General features: G+C 37.2%; 2 protein-coding genes and 1 pseudogene across 2 annotated transcripts; 1 reads left to right on the forward strand and 2 right to left on the reverse strand.

Annotated features, from left to right (window-relative positions):
- The first annotated feature begins 547 nt into the window (after positions 1-547).
- LOC110739573 (translocase of chloroplast 120, chloroplastic-like) lies at positions 548-4,987 on the forward strand. The gene is made up of 2 exons (XM_021920031.1): positions 548-732; positions 1,063-4,987. The coding sequence occupies exon 2, from the start codon at positions 1,090-1,092 to the stop codon at positions 4,720-4,722; it is 3,633 nt and encodes a 1,210-aa protein (XP_021775723.1). The 5' UTR covers positions 548-732; positions 1,063-1,089; the 3' UTR covers positions 4,723-4,987.
- A 115-nt stretch (positions 4,988-5,102) lies between these two features.
- LOC110739581 lies at positions 5,103-7,186 on the reverse strand (annotated as a pseudogene).
- Positions 7,187-9,944: 2,758 nt separating this feature from the next.
- Positions 9,945-11,116, reverse strand: LOC110739588 (dirigent protein 23-like). The gene has a single exon (XM_021920047.1). It carries the CDS (start codon positions 10,800-10,802, stop codon positions 10,224-10,226), a length of 579 nt encoding a protein of 192 aa, XP_021775739.1. The 5' UTR covers positions 10,803-11,116; the 3' UTR covers positions 9,945-10,223.
- Positions 11,117-20,902: the final 9,786 nt, after the last annotated feature.

The raw sequence follows: 20,902 nt of genomic DNA on the forward strand, positions 1-20,902 counted from the left end.
TAAAAGATAATATATAATATTTAATTAATTTAAACTTAAAAATCTCATTCGCCAATTTTGCTTACATGGAATTTAAATTATTTAATTCTAAAATAAATTAATAATCTCTTATTTAATTGGCTATTATTAAGATTTATAATCCTACATGACGCGCTGAGAAAATTGGATCCTACGTGGCTCTCTAAAAACTCGGGAAAAAACTCCCCTTTATATATATATATTAGATTATAAATTTTGCACTAACAAAATATTTTTTGCACCAAAATTAGAAGATAATAGGTTTATATTGAGTGTAAACTACAAAAATATTTTTATTTATCGTATCTTTTTCTCTGTGATAATTTTTATTTTTTTTACTGTGATAAAATTTAAGAAGGTGAATCACAAAAGTATAAGCCAATGAGGTGAAAGTGTACGTCATAAAAATTGGCATTTTTCACGAGTGCTACCAATTCCCAATTTCACATCCGTTGGATCTTTCTACGAAATCTCAAACCGTAGATTAGCTTTGTTTATCCTTGAATTTCAATCTCATCAACTGCCCTGCCTTTTCCTTTTTATTTTTCATTTCACTAACAAAGACGCGAGTTTGCTTCAGCTTATCCCTCTTTCTTGCTCCTTCCTTCCTTCTTATACTGGGGTGGTGAGCCACATCCAACTCTTTTTTCCCCCTTTTTCTCTCTCCTCCTCTCTCTAAACCCGTCTCTTTCTTCATCCTACGTTTATTCCCAGGTTAGCCTTTTATCCTATCTCCTTAATTTCTGTTTATTTTTTGTTTATTGTTTCGTTTTTTTGTATTATCCCTGATTATATACAAAATCATATCTTTATAATGTGATTAGTTTGTTTTAAGATCTGTTTTTTATGGTTTGTAATTGAATGATCTGGGTTTTTGTTGAATTCTTGTATGTTTATATGCCCATTCGTTTTTAAGGGTTTGTTGAATTTCTGGGATTTTCGTTTGGTGGGTGGGTATTAGATATTTTTATTATTTGAGCAAAAATTGATTGATTTTGTATGATATACAGCTGATTTGATGTCTGGGTTTTTGTTAAATTTTAGGATTTCGTGCAAAAAGTAATTTTGGGGATGGAAAATGGGATGGGAGCTGTTCATGGGCCTAACGATTCTGGAGGGTCAGAGATATTTGAGGAGGCAGTTGAGTCGGCTTTAGATAATGAGAATGTTGGATTGACACCGGATTCAGATGATGTTGATGTTCGTAGTATTGCTATTGGGGAGAGTGATGCAGATTTTGCCGCTGCTGAGGGGAGTCCGAGACCGTTAGATAAAGTGGAGAAGACTGAAATTGCAGTAGAGGGGTCCAGTGAAGGGAGAGATGACAATGGCGCGGGTGTGGAGAAGACTGAAATTCCAGTAGAGGGGTCTAGTGAAGGTAGAGATGACAATGACGTGAGTAGTGTGGAGAAGACTGAAATTGCAGTAGAGGGGTCCAGTGAAAAGAGAGATGGCAATGGCGAGAGTAGTGTGGACAAGACTGAAATTGCATTGGAGGGGTCTAGTGAGGGGAGAGATGACAATGGTGAGAGTGTGGAGACGAGGGATGAATCGTTGGTGGGAAATAGTGGTGAGGGCTCTGTGACTATTGAGAATAACGATGATGGTGTAACGAATGAGGAGTTATCAAATGTTGATGAGAGGGTTCTTAGCCAAGATGTCGCTGTAACGAAAGAGTCTCAAAGCGAAGAATCTGAAGCTTCACCATTGAATGTTAAGGAGATTGAAGCTATAGAAGGTGATGAGGACACTGTTGAGAAATCTGTTGTCTTGGAGATATCAGAGAGCAAAGATGTTGGGACAATTGATCAAGATGGTGCTCATGCTAATCTAGCTGAGGATGTGAAAGATGTAATAACCAATGGGGATGTCGAACATGTGAATGAAGAAATGGTGAGGGAACTTAAGGATGCTTCGGCTGACAAATCTTCCGAGAGTCAAAAGGAGAAGCCTGAAGAAATCAAAGAAACTTTGAGCGAGAATTTAGTACATGAAGACAGCGAAGCTGTTTTGTCAAGAAATAGCCCTGACATTAAGGAGAGTGTTGAAGTTGTGCCTGATAAGGTTTTGGTTGAGACCGATTCACAGATTCATGATCGTAATAAGGATTCTGAAACTAGGGTTTTGCCCCCTGAACATCATGATGAAGGTCCAAAGGCCGAAGGTAGGTCCTCAGATGATAGTTTGATAGCATCTTTATTGCAGGATGCCAAAACTGAGAGTGTTGCTTCTGATTTGGGAGCACCGACTAATGGCACTATTCAGATGCAGTCTCCTGATACTGTTGCTCGTGATAGCCAGGCCTTGGCTGCGGGGGCTGCTACTGAAAAAACAAAGACTGAGGAGAGACAAAACAGTCAAGCAAAGGAGACAACAGTTAAGCCTGTAGAAACATCTGCTGCTGCATCCGTAAAGTCAGCAAATTCTGTTCCTCCTGCTCATCCTGCTGGACTTGGACGTGCTGCACCACTATTGGAGCCTGCACCTAGAGCAGTCCATCAACCACGGGCCAATGGGCAAGTTTCTCAGGCACAGACCAATATTGTTGATGACACCACAAATGGGGAGGTTGAGGAAGGCGATGAGATCCGGGAGAAACTCCAGATGATAAGAGTGAAGTTCTTGCGTCTCGCTCATAGGCTTGGGCAAACTCCACATAATGTTGTTGTTGCTCAAGTATTATACAGATTAGGGCTAGCAGAACAGCTTAGAGCAAGAACTGGGGGACGTGTTGGTGCCTTCAGCTTTGATCGTGCCAGTGCCATGGCAGAGCAACTGGAGGCTGCTGGGCAAGAGCCCCTTGATTTTACTTGTACAATTATGGTTCTTGGGAAGGCAGGAGTTGGCAAAAGTGCTACCATCAATTCCATATTTGACGAGGTGAAGTTTGGCACTGATGCTTTTCAAATGGGTACAACAAAGGTTCAGGACGTTGTGGGTACTGTGCAAGGGATCAAGGTCCGGGTCATCGATACACCTGGACTCCTATCATCCTGTTCTGATCAACATAAGAATGAGAAGATCCTTCACTCTGTGAAGCAATTCATTAAAAAATCTCCTCCTGATATTGTCTTGTACCTTGATAGACTGGATATGCCAAGCAGGGACTTTGGTGACATGCCACTGTTGAGGACAATTACTGACATATTTGGACCCTCAATCTGGTTTAATGCAATAGTTGTCTTGACTCATGCAGCATCAGCTCCTCCTGAAGGTCCCAATGGCACTCCAACAACATATGATATGTTTGTCACTCAACGTTCACATGCTGTACAACAAGTTATTCGCCAAGCTGCTGGGGATATGCGGCTTATGAACCCTGTTGCATTGGTTGAGAACCATTCTGCTTGTAGAACAAATAGGGCTGGCCAGAGAGTTTTGCCAAATGGACAGGTTTGGAAGCCTCATTTGTTGTTGCTGTCATTTGCCTCCAAGATATTGGCGGAAGCAAACATCCTTTTGAAGTTGCAAGATACCCCACCAGGGAAACCATTCACTACTCGTTCACGAGCACCACCTTTGCCTTACCTTCTCTCTACACTTCTGCAATCTAGGCCTCAGTTGAAACTTCCTGAGGAGCAGTTTGGTGATGATGATGCTATGGATGATGATTTGTGTGAATCGTCTGAGTCTGATGAAGAGTCAGAATATGATGAGTTGCCTCCATTTAAGCCTTTAACTAAGGCCCAGCTGGATAAGCTGCCTAAAGCCCAGAAGAAAGCTTACTATGATGAGCTAGAATATAGAGAGAAGCTTTTTATGAAGAAACAGTTGAAGGAAGATAGAAGGCGACGGAAGATGATGAAGAAAATGGCAGCCGCAGCCAAGGACATGCCTAGTGATTACAGTGAAAATGTTGAAGAAGAATCTGGTGCTGCTGCATCACTACCTGTACCAATGCCTGATCTTGCATTACCTGCTTCCTTTGACTCAGATAATCCAACTCATAGATACCGTTATCTGGACACTTCTAATCAATGGCTTGTGAGGCCGGTTCTTGATAATCATGGTTGGGATCACGATGTAGGCTATGAAGGTATAAACCTAGAACGTATGTTTGTAGTCAAAGACAAGGTTCCCTTGTCCTTCTCTGGTCAGGTCTCAAAAGATAAGAAAGAAGCTAATCTTCAGATGGAAGTAGCCAGCTCCATAAAGCACGGGGAAGGAAAAGCCACAACTTTGGGTTTTGACATGCAGAGTGCTGGTAAAGACTTGGTCTACACATTACGCAGTGAAACAAGATTCTGCAACTATGTGCGGAATAAAGCAACAGCAGGTCTCTCTGCTACTCTGATGGGTGATGTAGTATCAGCTGGAGTGAAGCTGGAAGACAAGTTAATCATTAACAAGCAACTGAGGATGGTATTGAGTGGTGGTGCTATGGCAGGTCGTGGAGACGTTGCTTATGGAGGAAGTTTGGAGGCCACTTTTAGGGACAGAGACTATCCTGTGGGCCGTTTCCTTTCAACTCTTGGGCTGTCGGTGATGGATTGGCATGGGGAACTCGCTCTTGGTTGTAACATAAATACTCAGATCCCGCTGGGCCGGTCTACTAATTTAATTGCCCGGGCAAATTTGAACAACCGTGGATCTGGGCAAGTTAGTCTTCGCTTGAACAGCGCAGAACAGCTGCAGTTGGCTCTTATTGGTTTCCTTCCTCTCCTTAGAAAGCTTATGGGCCAGGGTCAAGACCTTGGATATTGATGAAAAAGTACATGATACATTCAGCAGGATATTTATTAGGAAGTTCGTTCTATATAGTCTTGTCACCAGAATTTAGCAGAGTGAGTAACTTTTCCCGATCTTTTTCTTTTTGCTTTTCATAGCCTTTGTAATTTTCTTGTTAGATATTTTGCATCACCTTTTGGCGTACCACATTAAAAACTCAAGTTCTTGATCCAAGAATTGCTTGTTAAATTTTGGTTCAGTTTGAAAATACGAGTAGTACTTACTTTTCTCGAGCATGAAATATATGTGCATTGGGCAGTTTGCTTGCGCGTGAAATATGAGGTCTTTTCCTCTTCCCTCGACCTGTGATTTGCTTCTGTTTTTTATTCTGGTTTATTTCAAATTTAGGGCATGAGCATAACCTTCTAGCTGTTTCAGACGATGCTTTAGATGCTTGTCAGCAGATCATCGTATGTTAGTTTAAAGCCTGTGGAAACATTAGCCCTGAAAAGTGAAAACATAAGGCAGACAAATTTGCTCAAACTTATCAAACTGAGAAGGTGGTTGAAACCCATCAATTACAATGCATGTGGTTTTTGGTGTATATATACTGTAATTAGTTTTGGATATGTAAGTGGCATGTGATTTTGGGTATAGGCGTGTATTTCAGTGTTCTCTGTTTTACTCAAGACTCGTGTATAGGTGTTCTATTTTTATAAAAATTTCCCTTATTTGGTCTAAATTGAAGTGTCAAGTATCCATACCCATCCAGTAAAAAAAAACATTGTAAAAATCACTGATATATACTTGAGGTGAAGTGGAATGTCTGAGTGACGCATGTATTTCAATCTGTTGAAGTGGTGAACTGGTTATATAATCTCTTTTTCGTCCAATCAAATTTGATGTACATACAGTAGGGAGATTTGTGCTGATGCGGTAGCATGCTACTGTGCCAGTGCGTCTGGTGTCCAAAACATATGTACTGTATGGAAAAAAATACCTTTAGTCGTCAAACAACAATGTCCTAAGAACCTATTACCTGTATAGCTGTATGTGATTTGGCTAAACAGCGTAGCCTTTAGTCATATTTGACAGTGTAGATACACTACAAACATATGTGCATTGTTGACCTGCACTGAAGCTTTGGAGTCGTAGTTATTTAACAGTCATTTCTCTACTAGATGTATCCCGTTTGATTTCATGCAAAATTTATTGGCTGCATTTTTAGATTATTTTTAGCTGTTAGTATTCTATGTTTCGTGTTCCTTTCCAATGGTTCCCTTTCTTGATGAGATTTGATCTTTGGGACTCGACTGTATGATGAGACAATGGAGGCACAAGTAAAAGAAAGTGTTTTTATTATTTTTATTATTGAGGTTGGCCTCAGACCAATAAAAGTTCAGTACAAAGAGAGCTATGAAAGTATGAATAAGGGAAATAAGAGCAGACACACACACAGCAAAAGGAAACAAACTAATCCTCACCCTTTAGAGCATTCTCTTGATTAGTTTCTGATGTTGAGTCCATTTCATAAACATCACACCATCGCAGGCCGCTGGAGGTGCTTAGAACATTAGTTCAGCCAGTACTGTACCATAGTATTGTTTTGGTACAAAGCAAAACCGACAGTAACTAATACAATTAGTTAGTAATTTAGTGAAAAACTGTAACATTATACCCAACAATGGCATTCCCAGATTTGCTATCATAAATGAGCCTGGGCGTACCCACGAGCCATCCGAAAAAACCCGGTTCCTCCCACAACTGGCATCTGTCTCACTGGACTCTTAGCCGAGTTCCGGCCCAATATACTTAAGGTACTCCCATTGTACTTTCCATCATTGAAGCTGTAGCTCAGGGCCATAAGTAGGTTCAATTCATCCCAGCCAGCTGATCCATAAAGACCTTGGGCCCTGCCAAACAAGCTTTGACTTTGGGCCAGGCCCTGCCGTTAGTGGGTCGTCGATCATTGTGACGACCCCAAAGCCTGTGGTTGTCTTATATTTGGGCTTTAGGGGTTGAGCAACCAGGATGGCACTTGGATTCCTCCCACTAACGGTGTCATGGAAGTAAAATTGAAGAGTGGTTGTGCGCTCTTTGCCTAATACAACCGTCTTTGCCCATTCTTGGGCATGGGTATGGGACGTCCTATGAGCCCAGACCATACTTTGGTCAGCCATGAAGGCTGCGAAAATTACAAACTTCACCACCTGATGAATTAGCATTGCCATTTTTAAGAGGTAGACACAACAAAAATTGTGTAATTTTGTTGTGAATTGAGAGAAAATAGAAGGAAGATGTACGTATAAGAAGAGATTGTAAAGTTAATAGAAACTATGTGGGGGCTAATGTAATTATCAGGTCAATTTGCTATTTTAATTGGTTGCTTTATTAGGTGAGGTTGTCAAATATCAGAGATTTTGTTATTAGCCATTGGCCATTGCAACTAGTACCTTTCTTGTTTCCTTTTATATTTATATATAGAATAGCTTAAATAATTTCTCATTTGCAAGTTAACCAAACAAATATTAATATGGTCCTATGCCTTGTATAAAAAATGGTTAAAGTAGTCAAGTTATCTATCATACCTTGTTCTGGGGATCAAACTTAGCACATTATGTCATGATATTTCCTTTTTATTTTTTTATTTTTTTATGTATCATAAAGAATGTGGAGTATGAATTCATAATTTTTTATGATGATATAAGTTATGATTGTTGTTGTAAATTTTAATTATCAACTAAAATTGTATATTACTCCCTATTTATAATAAAATAATGACGTTTAACATGATTAAAAGATATAATAATATTTATATTAATAGAAGGCTTGAAGTAAAGGTCAAGTGATCAACCCTACAATGTCCCTACTGGCTCACCGCCCATAAGGTAGCTTATACGGTTTTCCGGGATTCATAATCCATCAAAGCTGTGCCCAAGCTTATGGAGATTTAATACTACTCCGTACTATGGCAAGATGGGCCCTTTTGGCTTTTGCGTAGTACATTACTACTAATCCTTTGAACAATGGTCTAAATTTTTAGTCAGATGACCTTGTACATACGTAGCAGTTACGTAACGACGTTTGATGTATTCCTTAGTCATTGCAATGTACTATCTCCGTGCATAAATCATTTTAAGACACGATAATAAAGGGTGGTCTGGGCTACATTATGTTTGAGATAGTTCCAAGAATGAAGTAATTCGATGCATAATTTTGTCATGTCTAAAAAAAGTTATCCAAGTGTCAAGTTCGATGGCTACAGTACGTGAAATCGCATGCACCAATTTTTCATATATTGTGATACGATACCGAAAACTTAATGGGCGATGGTGCCCATGGCGGGATGCATCCTAGAGGCATACTATGCTGTTTGTAAGTATACATTGTCACTAGTTGATGACATAATGTCTTGAAGTAGCCTTGAGTTAACGAAGGGGGTCGTGTATGTGACCGTCCAAACCGAGTAGATTGATTGACTGTTTAAAGTAAAATGGACGATACAGGCACCCAAATGGCCTCCAAGAGTCTGAAGTACGTGTGTAGAATTGTAGAAAGTGCCTTGACCTTTTTTTTTTTTTTTTTTTTTTTTTTTTTTTTTAATCCAGAAAAAGTTGAAGATTGTCTAAAACTGAAAGCTATATCCATGCTTTTGGGTCAATTATGAGAAATTTTTGAAAATTTTCTTCAAATTGAAGTGGATTCTTGGGGTGTCCTTCAGGGTCATAAGTGTTGATTGGATCAATAACAATCCCACCAATATGTTTTTCAAGTTCCAAAAATGAATTTGGTTTGATATTGTGGCTATTTCGGAATTGTTGCAATGATAGTCAAGTTGCAAGAGATAGTTCCACTCACAACCTTATTGGTATCCTGAGATCCAATTTAGATGTCAAGAATCTCATTAATTGGGTTATCAAACTCAAACTCATTCATTCATTACTTACCAAGTTACCATATCGTTGTGGTGTTGATGCACGCATTACATGCATGCACAACAATGCATCACGGATTTGTTTATATTACACCATATTGGTGTGAATGGTGTCTGTTACTCAACACCAATTCCTAATTTCCTATTGATGATTTTGACGAGCCTAACACTTGTTAATTTTGTTTGGGCAACGAGATTCCATGATTGTGCCCATCTTATACTATAACTTAATAAAGTAATTCATGTTCTGCAAGAAACTAACAACTAAGGTACATATTTTTTGATTAAATGGGTTACAAAACTTATGGAATACTACTTCTATGCTCAAAAGTATTACGAGTTGAAGTCAGGGGTGGTTCTGAGCATGTGCAGGGTGGTCAACCGCACAGGGCTCCAAAGTGAAACTACTATAAAAGGGCCCCGACTTTTTAATTTCGTAACATACTTTTCCTTAAAAAATTGATTTTAGGTCCCAATTCAATAAAATTGCACCAGACCACTATAAGTGTTAGTATTTGTAATCCCGCCTCTGAATGAAGCAATAAATGATTACTTTCAAGAAGAATATTTGTATGACGGAATATTTTACTCGAACTTGAATCACTCAATTTTTTCAAATGGAATAGTGGTCATTGAATTACATTCGTTTTCTTGTCAATTGTCGTGCTAATTTGTTTTTGTGGCCAAAAAATGAAGTTATTGTAGCCGTCCTTTTACCTAAAAGATCCGATGCGATAACCAAAGAAATTTATTTGCATGCTTACGCGCGGATCTCTCTTTCTATATACTTGTATTAAAAGTATCCTCAGCTTTATTTGATCACGAGAATCACAACTTTAACTCTCATTTGTTAAATTGGAAAGCCGAAGAGAATAGTAATATGATTAATGATTGACGTATCACGTATGGTATACAAATAGTTTACAAAGGTGTTACTTACGTCATAAGGAGTAAAATAAAATGTTCTTGCCTAAATTTTTACTCGGTATTTTAATTTTTTTAAAAATCAAATATACTTCCTCCTTTTTTCTTTTATTGCACCATAAACGCTTTTATATTAAACATATAATATTCTTTTACCATCATTTGTGATTTATCCATAAGGAAAAACATAGTCACGTGAAATCTTGTTAGATTCGTCTTAAATCTACATACATTTCAAATATCAAATTTTTATAAAAGAGTAAATAAAGATATTAATAGGCGAAATAATGCATTGACAAGAGTGAAATTACTCGTGGTGCAATAAAAAAAAATGACGGGGGAAATATTAATGATTAAAGTTGTGTGCTAAACAACAACATAAATAATTACGGACTACAACTTTTTAAAAACTGCAAATATGTATATTGAATATCCAGGATTATGTAATGCTTTCATACATTTCACTAAATATAAACTTTGTTTCAAACAAGTTTAAAAATACACCAATGATGGGACAACTAGAGCAAAAGAACAAGATCACGAACATAAAGAAGATTAAGGAGAGGAACTAATTAAGCTTATTAAACATGAGTTTAGTGCATAATGTCAAATATACCATACTATTGTTTTGGTACAAAGAAAAATCGACTATAACTAATTAATGCAATTAATTCGTGATTTAGTGAACAAGTGTAACATTATACCCAACAATGGCATCCCCGGTTTTAAAATCAACCCAGTATGTATGAGCTATGGCATACCCACGGGCCATCCGGAAAAACCCGGTTCCTCCGACAACCGGCATCTCTCTCACCGGCTCCATGGCCGAGTTCCGGCCCATTATACTAATGGAACTCCCATTGTACTTACCATCATTGAAGGTGTAACTCAGTGCCATCACTAGGCCCAATTCATCCTGGCAAGCTGATCCATAAAGACCTTGGGCCCGGCCCACAAGCTTCGACTTTGGGTCAGGTCCTACCGTTAGTGGGTCGTCAGCCATCATGACGACTCCAAAACCCGTGAGGGTCTGATTCTCTTGCTGTATGGGTTGAGCCACCTTAACCGCACTCGGAGACTTGCCACTAAGGGTATCATGAAAATAAAATTGAAGAGTAGTTGTACGCTCCTTGCCTTTTTCAACCGTTTTAGCCCATTCGTCGGCCTGGGATGCCATGCTGGCCCAGGCCGTACTTGGGCTAACCACGAAGATTGTAAAGAGTACAAACTTCATCACTTGTAACATTAGCCTTGCCATTTCTTTAACCTTTGTGGTGACTAAAGAGGCAGCGAGACTAATCGCAATCGAAAATATGTGCACGTAAGTGTTAAGACAAGTGAAAATAGAAGGAAGATTTGCGTACGTTTATATAAGAAGAGATTGTGAGATCTCTAGAATATAATATGGCTAGAAAGTAAACTGAGGTGGGGGGGCTAAGTGATTAGTTTTCTAACTTGTTTGCTTGCTAATTAGGTGAGGTAGCAAATGAAGTAGCAATGTTTGTCAAATATTGGAGGATTTTCTTGTTGGTAACACGACTAATATCTTTCTTGTTTCCTTTATATTAGTATGTAGAATAATAGAAGTAATAAAATTTAATGTCTAAGATGTAAAAACAAATATGGATCATTCCTTTCAAAAAGTTATAAAAGTGTTGAAGTCATACTTACTGTTCTTAGAAAATAAGAACACATTATGTCACCTCTTTTAAGTTTGTCTATCATGCTAAACGTGGAGTATTGCTCTCATAATTTTTGATGCTGACATAATTAGTTGATAAAAATATAAAATGATACTGATACTCAATTTTTGAGGTGAACTAATTGCCTTACAATTTATATACTCTTTTGTGATCATGTATAGACATTATAATTAAAAAATAAAATAATAAAAAAAATTTGGGTATTTACGTAGAAGCTTCTATTCCATGAACGCAATATGCGCCAAAAGATATGGACGAGATCCAAAAAAATTGGTTCTTACTTCTTAGCTAACTGGTGAACTGGTGGGGTTACCGTATATTTCTGTCTGTTCGTTTTATTGCTTTTTTTCTTGTTTAATTTCCATTTTTCACTTCTTTTTATGATAGTGCTAATTTTTTTTTGCTGTTGATAATTTTGTTTACTCCTTTCAACTTTCTGGAAAATTGAATATATCTACTTACCAAATAGCTAGTCTTAAAGAGTGATTTTCAATATTTTAAACTGATAAGGGCTTGTTCTCATTAACTAAACTAAACCAAATTAAGCTGAATTGAACAAAATATTTTATAAGAGAAGAAAATTAGGAACTTAACTGAATATTTTATAAGAGAAGGAAATTAGGAGCTGAACTGGACTGAACTGAAAATAAACGTATGAGAACAGAAGTCGTCTTATATATGTCATTTGATACTAAAAAAATTAATACGGAGTACAGCTTGTTTAAGGAATTTTGATTCTAATGAATATTGTTACATACAAAGGTATAAATTTTAAAATACTTAATATACACTATGTTTTACAAATCGAAAAAATGTACTTCGTAATTAAATAGCTTAAACAAAAGCTGGATTATAAATTGATCAGTTGCGAATCTGATAACTCATGAGAATTGATGAAGGTGTAAATTTTTTATAAGAATTTAAGTAGTTACAGTAAAATTTATTAAGATCTAAAATTGAAACAAATTATTTATGTGTTTTTAAATACATGTGAGCTTATCAATCAAATATATATTTGATAGCGATAAAGTTGATCAGATTTGTATGTATCAATGTACAATCAAGTTATAGAAAATTTAAAATTAAACTTAATTCATGTCAAAAATAAAATAAAATAAATAAACGTGATATCGGTTATATTACGTTTATGAAATGTTGGCAAATGGTAATCGCATACATTGATACATAGTCATCAATTCATCATTTAATTTGTTTTTATTCTTGCTCAAGCAAAGGGGGCAAAGAATTTCATGAGGAAAACCATAGTACAAGTCTTCCTAACTTCCTTTAATTTGACTTATACACCTTTTCCATTTCATTATCATCAAAGTTTTCCATTGAATAGTAGATAGGTTGATACTAAAAATTTGAGCACATACTTTGTAATATAGCAACACGAATATATTTTTTCTTAGCATAAACGGTCAAAGTAACTTATAAAAAGTCATAATGTATGAACTATTAGGATATTGCAGAAGAAGTAACTTATTATGTGATGAATTTAAGTAGTTTGGTTACCTTGTTGAAAAGTGAAGCCTTTCCTATTCCCTTTCTGACCGTTAATGTTGAGTTGTAAATACATGTGACTGATATGCCATATCATATGCCTTTCCGACCGTCTAGTTTGGGCTGTTATTTGATCCATGTGAATTTTCTTCATATTGCCAGATATTAGGTCTTCCGTTTTTTAAAATTTCGTACTTTTTTTTTTCTTTTTTTTTGTGTGTGTGTGTGGTGAAATTGTATTAATTTCTATAACACTATTCATTGTGTAACAATCTTTAACGTCCTTAATTAATAATTTTGGTTGCAACATTTTAAATTTATATGAGTAGTCAATTATTTTGAGTAATTAATAATCTTATTTTAGTCGTTATAAGAATGTTTCATACGATTCCCTATGATGATTCATGTTAGTCAATCTCAAATCATTTTGACACTAAAGTTTTGTTGTTGTTGTATAAGAATGTTGATAAAACAAAGGAAAAATTGTCAAGAACTACCTACTTAATAGGTCATTTTGTCAATAGCTACTCCCATAAATTTTTTATCAAAAAAACTACCCACTAAATTTAAAAAGTTTGAGTAACACTACCCATTTTGGTTCTCAGACAACAAAATCCGGCAAGTGTGGCCGAATTTTATTTTTTTCTTCCAAAACTTACCTAAACCTCGTATTAACAACTAGAGTTGTTAATTCAGGTAAACGGGTCAGGTAAGAGTGGGTTGGGTCAACTCGAGTTGGGTCAATTCAGATTAATTCCATAACCTATGCGGGTCGGGTTTGATCAGTTAGGTCATGCTTGAGTCGGGTCACATCGAGTCATACTTCTTATCGGGTTTGGGTCAGATTTAGGTCGGATTAATAACAGGTTGGGTTACATTCGGGTCGGGTAAACAATAGGTCGGGTTTAATTCGGGTTTTCACGGGTTAAAACGGGTTAGGATAATTCTCGGGTTTGGTTCAAGTCAATAATTTGCGGGTTAGAATCAAATCGAGTCATTCTCGGGTTTGAGTCGGGTTCGGTTCAAGTCAATAATTTGCAGATTATAATCAGGTCGGTACATTTTCAAGGCGGCTCATTCTCGAGTTCAAATCGGGTTCGGTTCAAGTCAATAATTTGCTAATTAGGTTGGGTCATTCTCGGATTCAAGTCGGGTTATGTTCAAGTCAATAATTTGCTAGTTACAATCAGGTCAGATCATTTCCAAGTCAGGACATAATCGGGTTTAACTAACTATAAATAGATAATTATCATTTTTATCAACCTAATTTTTCCTTTGAATATAATATATATGGAAATATACTGGGGAACTATAAGTCTATAATTTAGGAAGATAATTATCTCCTTTGACCATACAACAAATACTACCTCCGGTCCATATTACTCGCAACTTTGGAATATTTTATATCTCACAAATAATACCCCAATCAAGTTGTGAGTAATTTGGAGCGGAGGTAGTATATACTATATTTAACTCTTAAATTTGAGGATGATGCTCCTTTATTTTGCTGGCCTGGACCGACTTGATCTCCCAAGACAAAATGCTTTGATCAACAATAATCACTACTAGAAAACAGCCTAATTCCGACGGATTCGTTCCGACGGACGTATAATTCCGTCGTAAATTTTGAAATTTCCGACGGAATTTATTTCCGACGGAATTTAAATCCGTCGGAAAATATGTATTTAACGACGGAATTTTTCGTCGTAATTCAAAATTTCCGACCGAAAATTCCGTCGGAAGACAAATTTTTTTTTTTAAAGCCCTTTATTTTATAAACCCTAACCGACACTCTTAGCCTTTTATTCCATCTGTTCTCTCTCCTCTCCTCTCTTCTTCTCTGGTAATCTCCTCTACTTGTTCTACCCTCTCCTCATTTCTATCTCCTCCTTCTCTTTCTATCTCCTCATTTATCTTCTCTTTCTCTGTTTTTTTCGGCGAGTGGTGTGGCGGCAACGCGGTGGTGCTTCTCAAATATTTCAGAAATTAATGGTTTTTTTGGTCAAATTCGACCATAAAAAGACTAGATCTAGGCTTTTTGTGGTCGAATTTGGCCTATTTAAACCAAATTCAACAATTCAAAGCCAATTTATATTATTGAGGTATGTTTTTCGACATTTTTTTGTATTGTTTTTATGTTTTTTTTTTCAAATATTTTTCGATTGGTGGCGCTGTGGTGGGGGGTGACTAGTGCCGTGACGTGGTGGTTTTTTTTTGTTTTCATTTTTTTAAAAATTATTTTCGGGTGGCTGGTGTTTTTAGGTGGGTGGGTTTGGGTGGGTTCGATTAGGGGGTTGGGTTAGGTTGGTGGGTGGGTTCGATTAGTGGGTCGGTTAAGTGGGTAGGGGTTCTGGTGGGTGGTGGATCGGGTTAGGGTTCTAGTGGGTGTGGCTGTGGCTGTGGGTGGTGGATCGGGTTAGGGGGGCTGGTGAAACGGGTTAGGTGTGGGCTGTGGGTGTGAGTGGTGGATCGGGTTAGGGGCTGGTGGTGGGGGGTGGTAGCTGGTGTGTGGTGTGTCTGGTCGGTTTTAGGTGGGTGGGTGAGGGTTGGTTTTAGGTGTTGGTGGGTGGATCTGGGTTAGTTTTGGTTTAGGTGGTCGGTGGTGGTTCGCTTAGGGTGGCCGGTGGTGGTTGTGACGAATATTTTAGGAGTTTTTGTATTTAATTTGTTGCGGTGGAGGTGGCGGTTTAGCGGTGGTGGCTGATTGGTGGGGGTGGTGTGGGCTTTTTTTTTTTGTTTTTTAAAAATGGATTTTCCGACGGAATCATTTTCCGTCGGAAATTTCTGACGGACTTTCCCGTACCTTGAAAACCTCTTCTGATGCTAAAATCCGTCGGAATTTCCGTCGGAAAAGTGTTTCCGACGGAAATTCTGTCGGAAAAGGTCGATTTTCCGACAAATACTATTACGACGACACGTTCCGACGGAAGTCCGTCGGAAACACCATTTCCGACGGAAAATAGGGTGTTTCCGACAGAATTTTTCCGTCGTAATTAAGCTGTTTTCTTGTAGTGAATAAGGTGGTCTAAATTGCATTTAAGGTGATTTTAAATCGGGTCAGGAACAATTTGGGTTGAATTTAGGTCGGGTAAATAACAAGTCGTGTTAATTTCGAGTCGAGTTAGTTACAGATCAGGTTGAATTTTTGGGTTGGGTAAGTAATAAGTAATGTAAAATTCGAGTCGGATCAATAACAAGTCGGGTTAAATTTGGGTCAGGTCAATAACACATCGGGTTAATTTCGGGTCGGGTTTGTAACAGGTTGGGCAAAATTCGGGTCGGGTTAGGAACGGATCAGGTTGAATTCAGGTCAGATTAGTAAAAAGTCGGGTTAAATTCGGGTTTTGACAGGTTAAAACGGGTTAAGGTCAATTTCGATTCAAGTCGAGTATGATGCAAGTTAATTAAATTTGCCATTGTAAGCCGATAAATCGATGAAAGTTGTAAACCAGTAAATTAGCCGTTTAAAAGCAAATTGAATGGTTCCACACACCCAATTGGAATCCCAAGGGGTATTAGGGACCATGGTAAACATTTTGGCAATTTTTATTTCCAGGCAAAAAAAATCAATAAATTCCAAAATTGAAGGCTAATATCCACGCTTTTTGAGAAATTTTTAAGATTTCGAGACGCAGTGTCGAAAAGTCTTGAAATTCTATGGGATACATCTCGGGGTCATATAATGCTGTTTGGAACCATATATGATCATTATTTGTTGTCATAAATGTTCGTGGTAGGCTTGAATTAATGAAATTGGTGCAAGTTGTAAACCGGTAAATTGGTCGTTTAAAGGCAAATTGGATGGTTCCGCCCACCCAATTAGACTACCGGAGGGTATTAGGGATCATGGTAAACATTTCAGCGATTTTTATTTCCCGGCGAAAAAAAATCAAAAAATTTCAAAATTGAAGGCTAATAATATCCATGCTTTTTGAGAAATTTTGTAAGTTTCGGGGCCCGGTGTAGAAAAGTATTAATATTTTAGGGGATACATCTCAGAGTCATATAATGCCGTTTGAGACCATATATGATCATAATATGTTGTCATAAATATTCGTAGTAGGCTTGAAGTAATGAAATCGGTGCAATTTGTAAACCTGTAAATCGGCTGTTTAAAGGCAAATTGGATGGTTCCACCCACCCAATTGGAATCCCGGAGGGTATTAGGGGCCATGGTATACATTTCGGTAATTTTTATTTTCGGGCGAAAAAGAGTAAAAAAAATTCCAATATTGAAGACTAATATCCACGTTTTTTGAGTAATTTTGGAGGTTTCGGGGCCTGGTGTCGAAAAGTATTGAAATTTTAGGGGATACATCTCCGGGTCATATAATGTTGTTTGGAACTATATATGATCATTATTTGTTGTAATAAATATTCGTGGTCAGATTGAGTTAATGAAATCAGTGCAAGTTGTAAACCGGTAAATTGGTCATTTAAAGGCAAACTGGATGGTTTCACCCACCCAATGGGACTCCCGGACGGTATTAGGGAAATGGTAAATATTTCGGCAATTTTTATTTTCTGGCGTAAAAAAAGTCAAAAATTTCAAAATTGTAGGCTAATAACCACACTTTTTGAGAAATTTTTTAGGATTCAAGGCCTGGTGTCGAAAAGTCTTGAAATTTAATGCCGTTTGGAACCATATATGATCATTATTTGTTGTCTTAAATGTTCGTGGTAGAGTTGAGTTAATGAAATCGGTGCAAGTTATAAACCGGTAAATAGGTAATTTAAAGGCAAATTGGATGGTTCCACTCAACCATTTGGACTCCCGGAGAGTATTAGGGACCATGGTAAACATTTTGGCAATTTTTATTTCCGAGCGAAAAAAGTCCGAAAATTCCAGAATTGAAGATTAATATCCACGTTTTTTGAGAAATTTTGGAGGTTTCTGGGCCCATTGTCGAAAAGACTTAACATTTCAGGGGATACATCTCGGGGTCATATTATGTCGTTTGGAACCGTATATCATCATTATATTCTTTCATAAATATTCGTGGTAGACTTGACTTAATGAAATCGGTGCAAGTTGTAAATCAGTAAATTGGTCGTTTAAAGGTAAATTGGATGGTCCCACCTACCCAATTGGACTCCGGGAGGGCATTATGGATCATGGTAAATATTTGGGCAATTTTAATTTATGGGCAAAAAAAAGTCCAAAAGTTAAAAAAATAGAAGGCTAATATCACCGCTTTTTTAGAAATTTAGAGTCTTCGGGGCTTAGTGTCTAAAAGTCTTGGAAGTTTAGGGAATACATCTCGGGGTCATTTATTGTCGTTTGGAACCATATATGATCATTATTTGTTGTCATAAATGTTCGTGGTAGGCTTGAGTTAATGAAATCGGTGCAAGTTTTAAACCGGTAAATTAGTCGCTTAAAGGCAAATTGGATGGTTCCACCCACCCAATTGGACTCCCGAGGGTATTAGGGACCATGGTAAACGTTTCGACAAATTTTATTTCCGTGTGAAAAAAGTCAAAAAATTCCAAAATTAAATACTAATATCCATGCTTTTTTAGAAATTTCGAAGGTTTCGGGACCCGGTGTCGAAAAAGAAATGATATTTAAGGGGATACATCTCGGGGTCATATAATACCGTTTGGAACCATAAATGATCATTATATGTTGTCATAAATGCTCGTGGTAGGCTTGAGTTAATGAAATTGGTGCAAGTTGTAAACCTATAAATTGATCGTTTAAAGGCAAATTAGATGGTTCCACTCAACCAATTTGACTCTCGTAGGGTATTAGGGACCATGGTAAACATTTCGGCATTTTTTTTCCCGGGCGAAAAAAAGTCAAAAATTCTAAAATTGAATCCACGCTTTTTGAGAAATTTTGGTGGTTTCGGCGCCAGGTGTCAAAAAGGATTGAGATTGTAGGAGATACATCTCGGTATCATAAATGTCGTTTGGAACCATACATGATCATTATATGTTCCCATAGATGTTCGTGGTAGGCTTGAATTAATGAAATCGGTTAAGTTGAAAATCGTTAAATTGGCCGTTTAAAGGTAAATTGGATGGTTCCACCAACCCAATTGGACTTCCAGAGGGTGTTAGGGACCATGGTAAAAATTTCGGCAATTTTTATTTCCGGGCTAAAAAAAAGTAAAAAAATTCCAAAATTAAAGGCTAATATCTATGCTTTTTGAGAAATTTTTGAGGTTTCAAGACCCGGTGTCGAAAAGTCTTGAGATTATAGGGGATAAATCTCGGAGTCATATAATTTCGTTTGAACCATATGTGATCATTATATGTGGTCATAAATGTTCGTGGTAGACTTGAATTAATGAAATCGGTGCAAGTTATAAATCGGTAAATTGGTTGTTTAAAGGAAATTTGGATGGTTCCACACTTCCTTCCACCCAACCAATTGGACTCCCAGAAGATATTAAGGACCATGACAAACATTTCGGCAATTTTTATTCCGAACAAAAAAAAGTAAAAAAAAATTCCAAAATTGAGGCTAATATCCACTCCTTTTGAGAAATTTTGGATGTTTCGGGACTCGGTTTCGAAAAGCCTTTAGATTTTAGGGGATAAATATCAGGGTCATATAATGCTGTTTAGAACCATAGATGATCATTATATTTTGTCATAAATGTTTGTGATAGGCTTGAGTTAATGAAATCGGTGTAAGTTGTAAACCGGTAAATTGGTAGTTAAATGCAAATTGGATGGTTTCACCCACCAAATTGGACTTCCGGAGGGTTTTAGAAACCATGGTAAACATTTTGGCAACTTTTATTTACGGGCGAAAAAAAGTCCAAAAATTCTAAAATTGAAGGCTATATCCACGCTTTTTGAGAATTTTTGGAGTCTTCGAGGCCTGTCGTCGAAAAGTCTTGAAATTTTAGTGAATACATCTCGGGGTCATATAATGTCTTTTGGAACCATATATGATCATTCTTTGTCGTCATAAATGTATGTGGTAACCTTGAATTTATGAAATCGGTGTAACTTGTAAACCGGTAAATTGGTCGTTTAAAGGCAAATTGGATGGTTCCACCCACCCAATTTCACTCCGATAGGGTATTTTGTACCGTGGTAAACATTTTGACAATTTTTATTTACGGCCGAAAAAAAGTTAAAAAAAAAATCAAAAATTGAAAGCGAATATCCACATTTTTTGAGTAATTTGGAGTCTTCGTAGGCTCGGTGTCTAAAAGTCTTGAAAGTTTAGGGAATACATATCGGGGTAATATATTATCGTTTGGAACCATATATGATCATTATCTGTTGTCATAAACAATGTTTGTGGTAGGCTTGAGTTAATGAAATCCGTGCAATTTGTAAACCGGTAAATTGGTCGTTTAAAGGCAAAATTTGATGGTTCCACATATCCAATTAGACTCCCGAAGGGTATTAGGGACCATGCATGGTAAACATTTCGGCTATTTTTATTTCCGTGCGGAAAAAAGTCAAAAAATTCCAAAATTAAAGGCTAATTTCCATACTTTTTTTTTGAAATTTCGAAGGTTTCGGGGCCCGGTGTCGAAAAGAAATGAGATTTTAGGGGATATATCTCGAGGTCATATAACGCCGTTTGGAACCGTAAATGATCATTATATGTTGTCATAAATGTTCGTGGTAGGGTTGAGTTAATTAAATCGGTGCAAGTTATAAATCGGTAAATTGGTCGTTTAAAGGAAAATTGGATGGTTCCACCCACCCAATTGGACTCTCGGAGGGTATCAGGGACCATGGTAAACATTTCGGAAATTTTTATTTCCGGGCCAAAAAAAGTCGAAAAATTTCAAAATTGAAGGCTAATATCCACGCTTTTTGAGAATTTTTGGTGGTTTAGGGGTCAGGTGTTGAAAAGGCTTGAGATTTTAGGAGATACATATCGGGGTCATATAATGCCGTTTGGAACCATATATGATCATTGTATGTTTCCATAAATATTCGTGGTAGGCTTGAATTAATGAAATCGGCACAAGTTGTAAATTGGTAAATTGGCCGTTTAAAGGCAAATTGGATGGTTCCACCCACCTAATTGGACTCCCAGAGGGTATTAGGGACCATGGTAAAAATTTCATCAATTTTTATCTCTGGGCCAAAAAAATTAAAAAAATTCCAAAATTGTAAGTTTAATATCCACGCTTTTTGAGAAATTTTGGAGGTTTCGGGACCCGGTGTC

Source organism: Chenopodium quinoa, unplaced genomic scaffold (assembly GCF_001683475.1).
Source record: "Chenopodium quinoa cultivar QQ74 unplaced genomic scaffold, ASM168347v1, whole genome shotgun sequence".
NCBI lineage: Eukaryota > Viridiplantae > Streptophyta > Magnoliopsida > Caryophyllales > Amaranthaceae > Chenopodium > Chenopodium quinoa.

Coding starts and splice junctions, on each gene's coding strand:
- LOC110739588 (XM_021920047.1), bottom strand. CDS start 10,802: ATGGCAAGGCTAATGTTACAAGTGATGAAGTTTGTACTCTTTACAATC.
- LOC110739573 (XM_021920031.1), top strand. CDS start 1,090: ATGGAAAATGGGATGGGAGCTGTTCATGGGCCTAACGATTCTGGAGGG.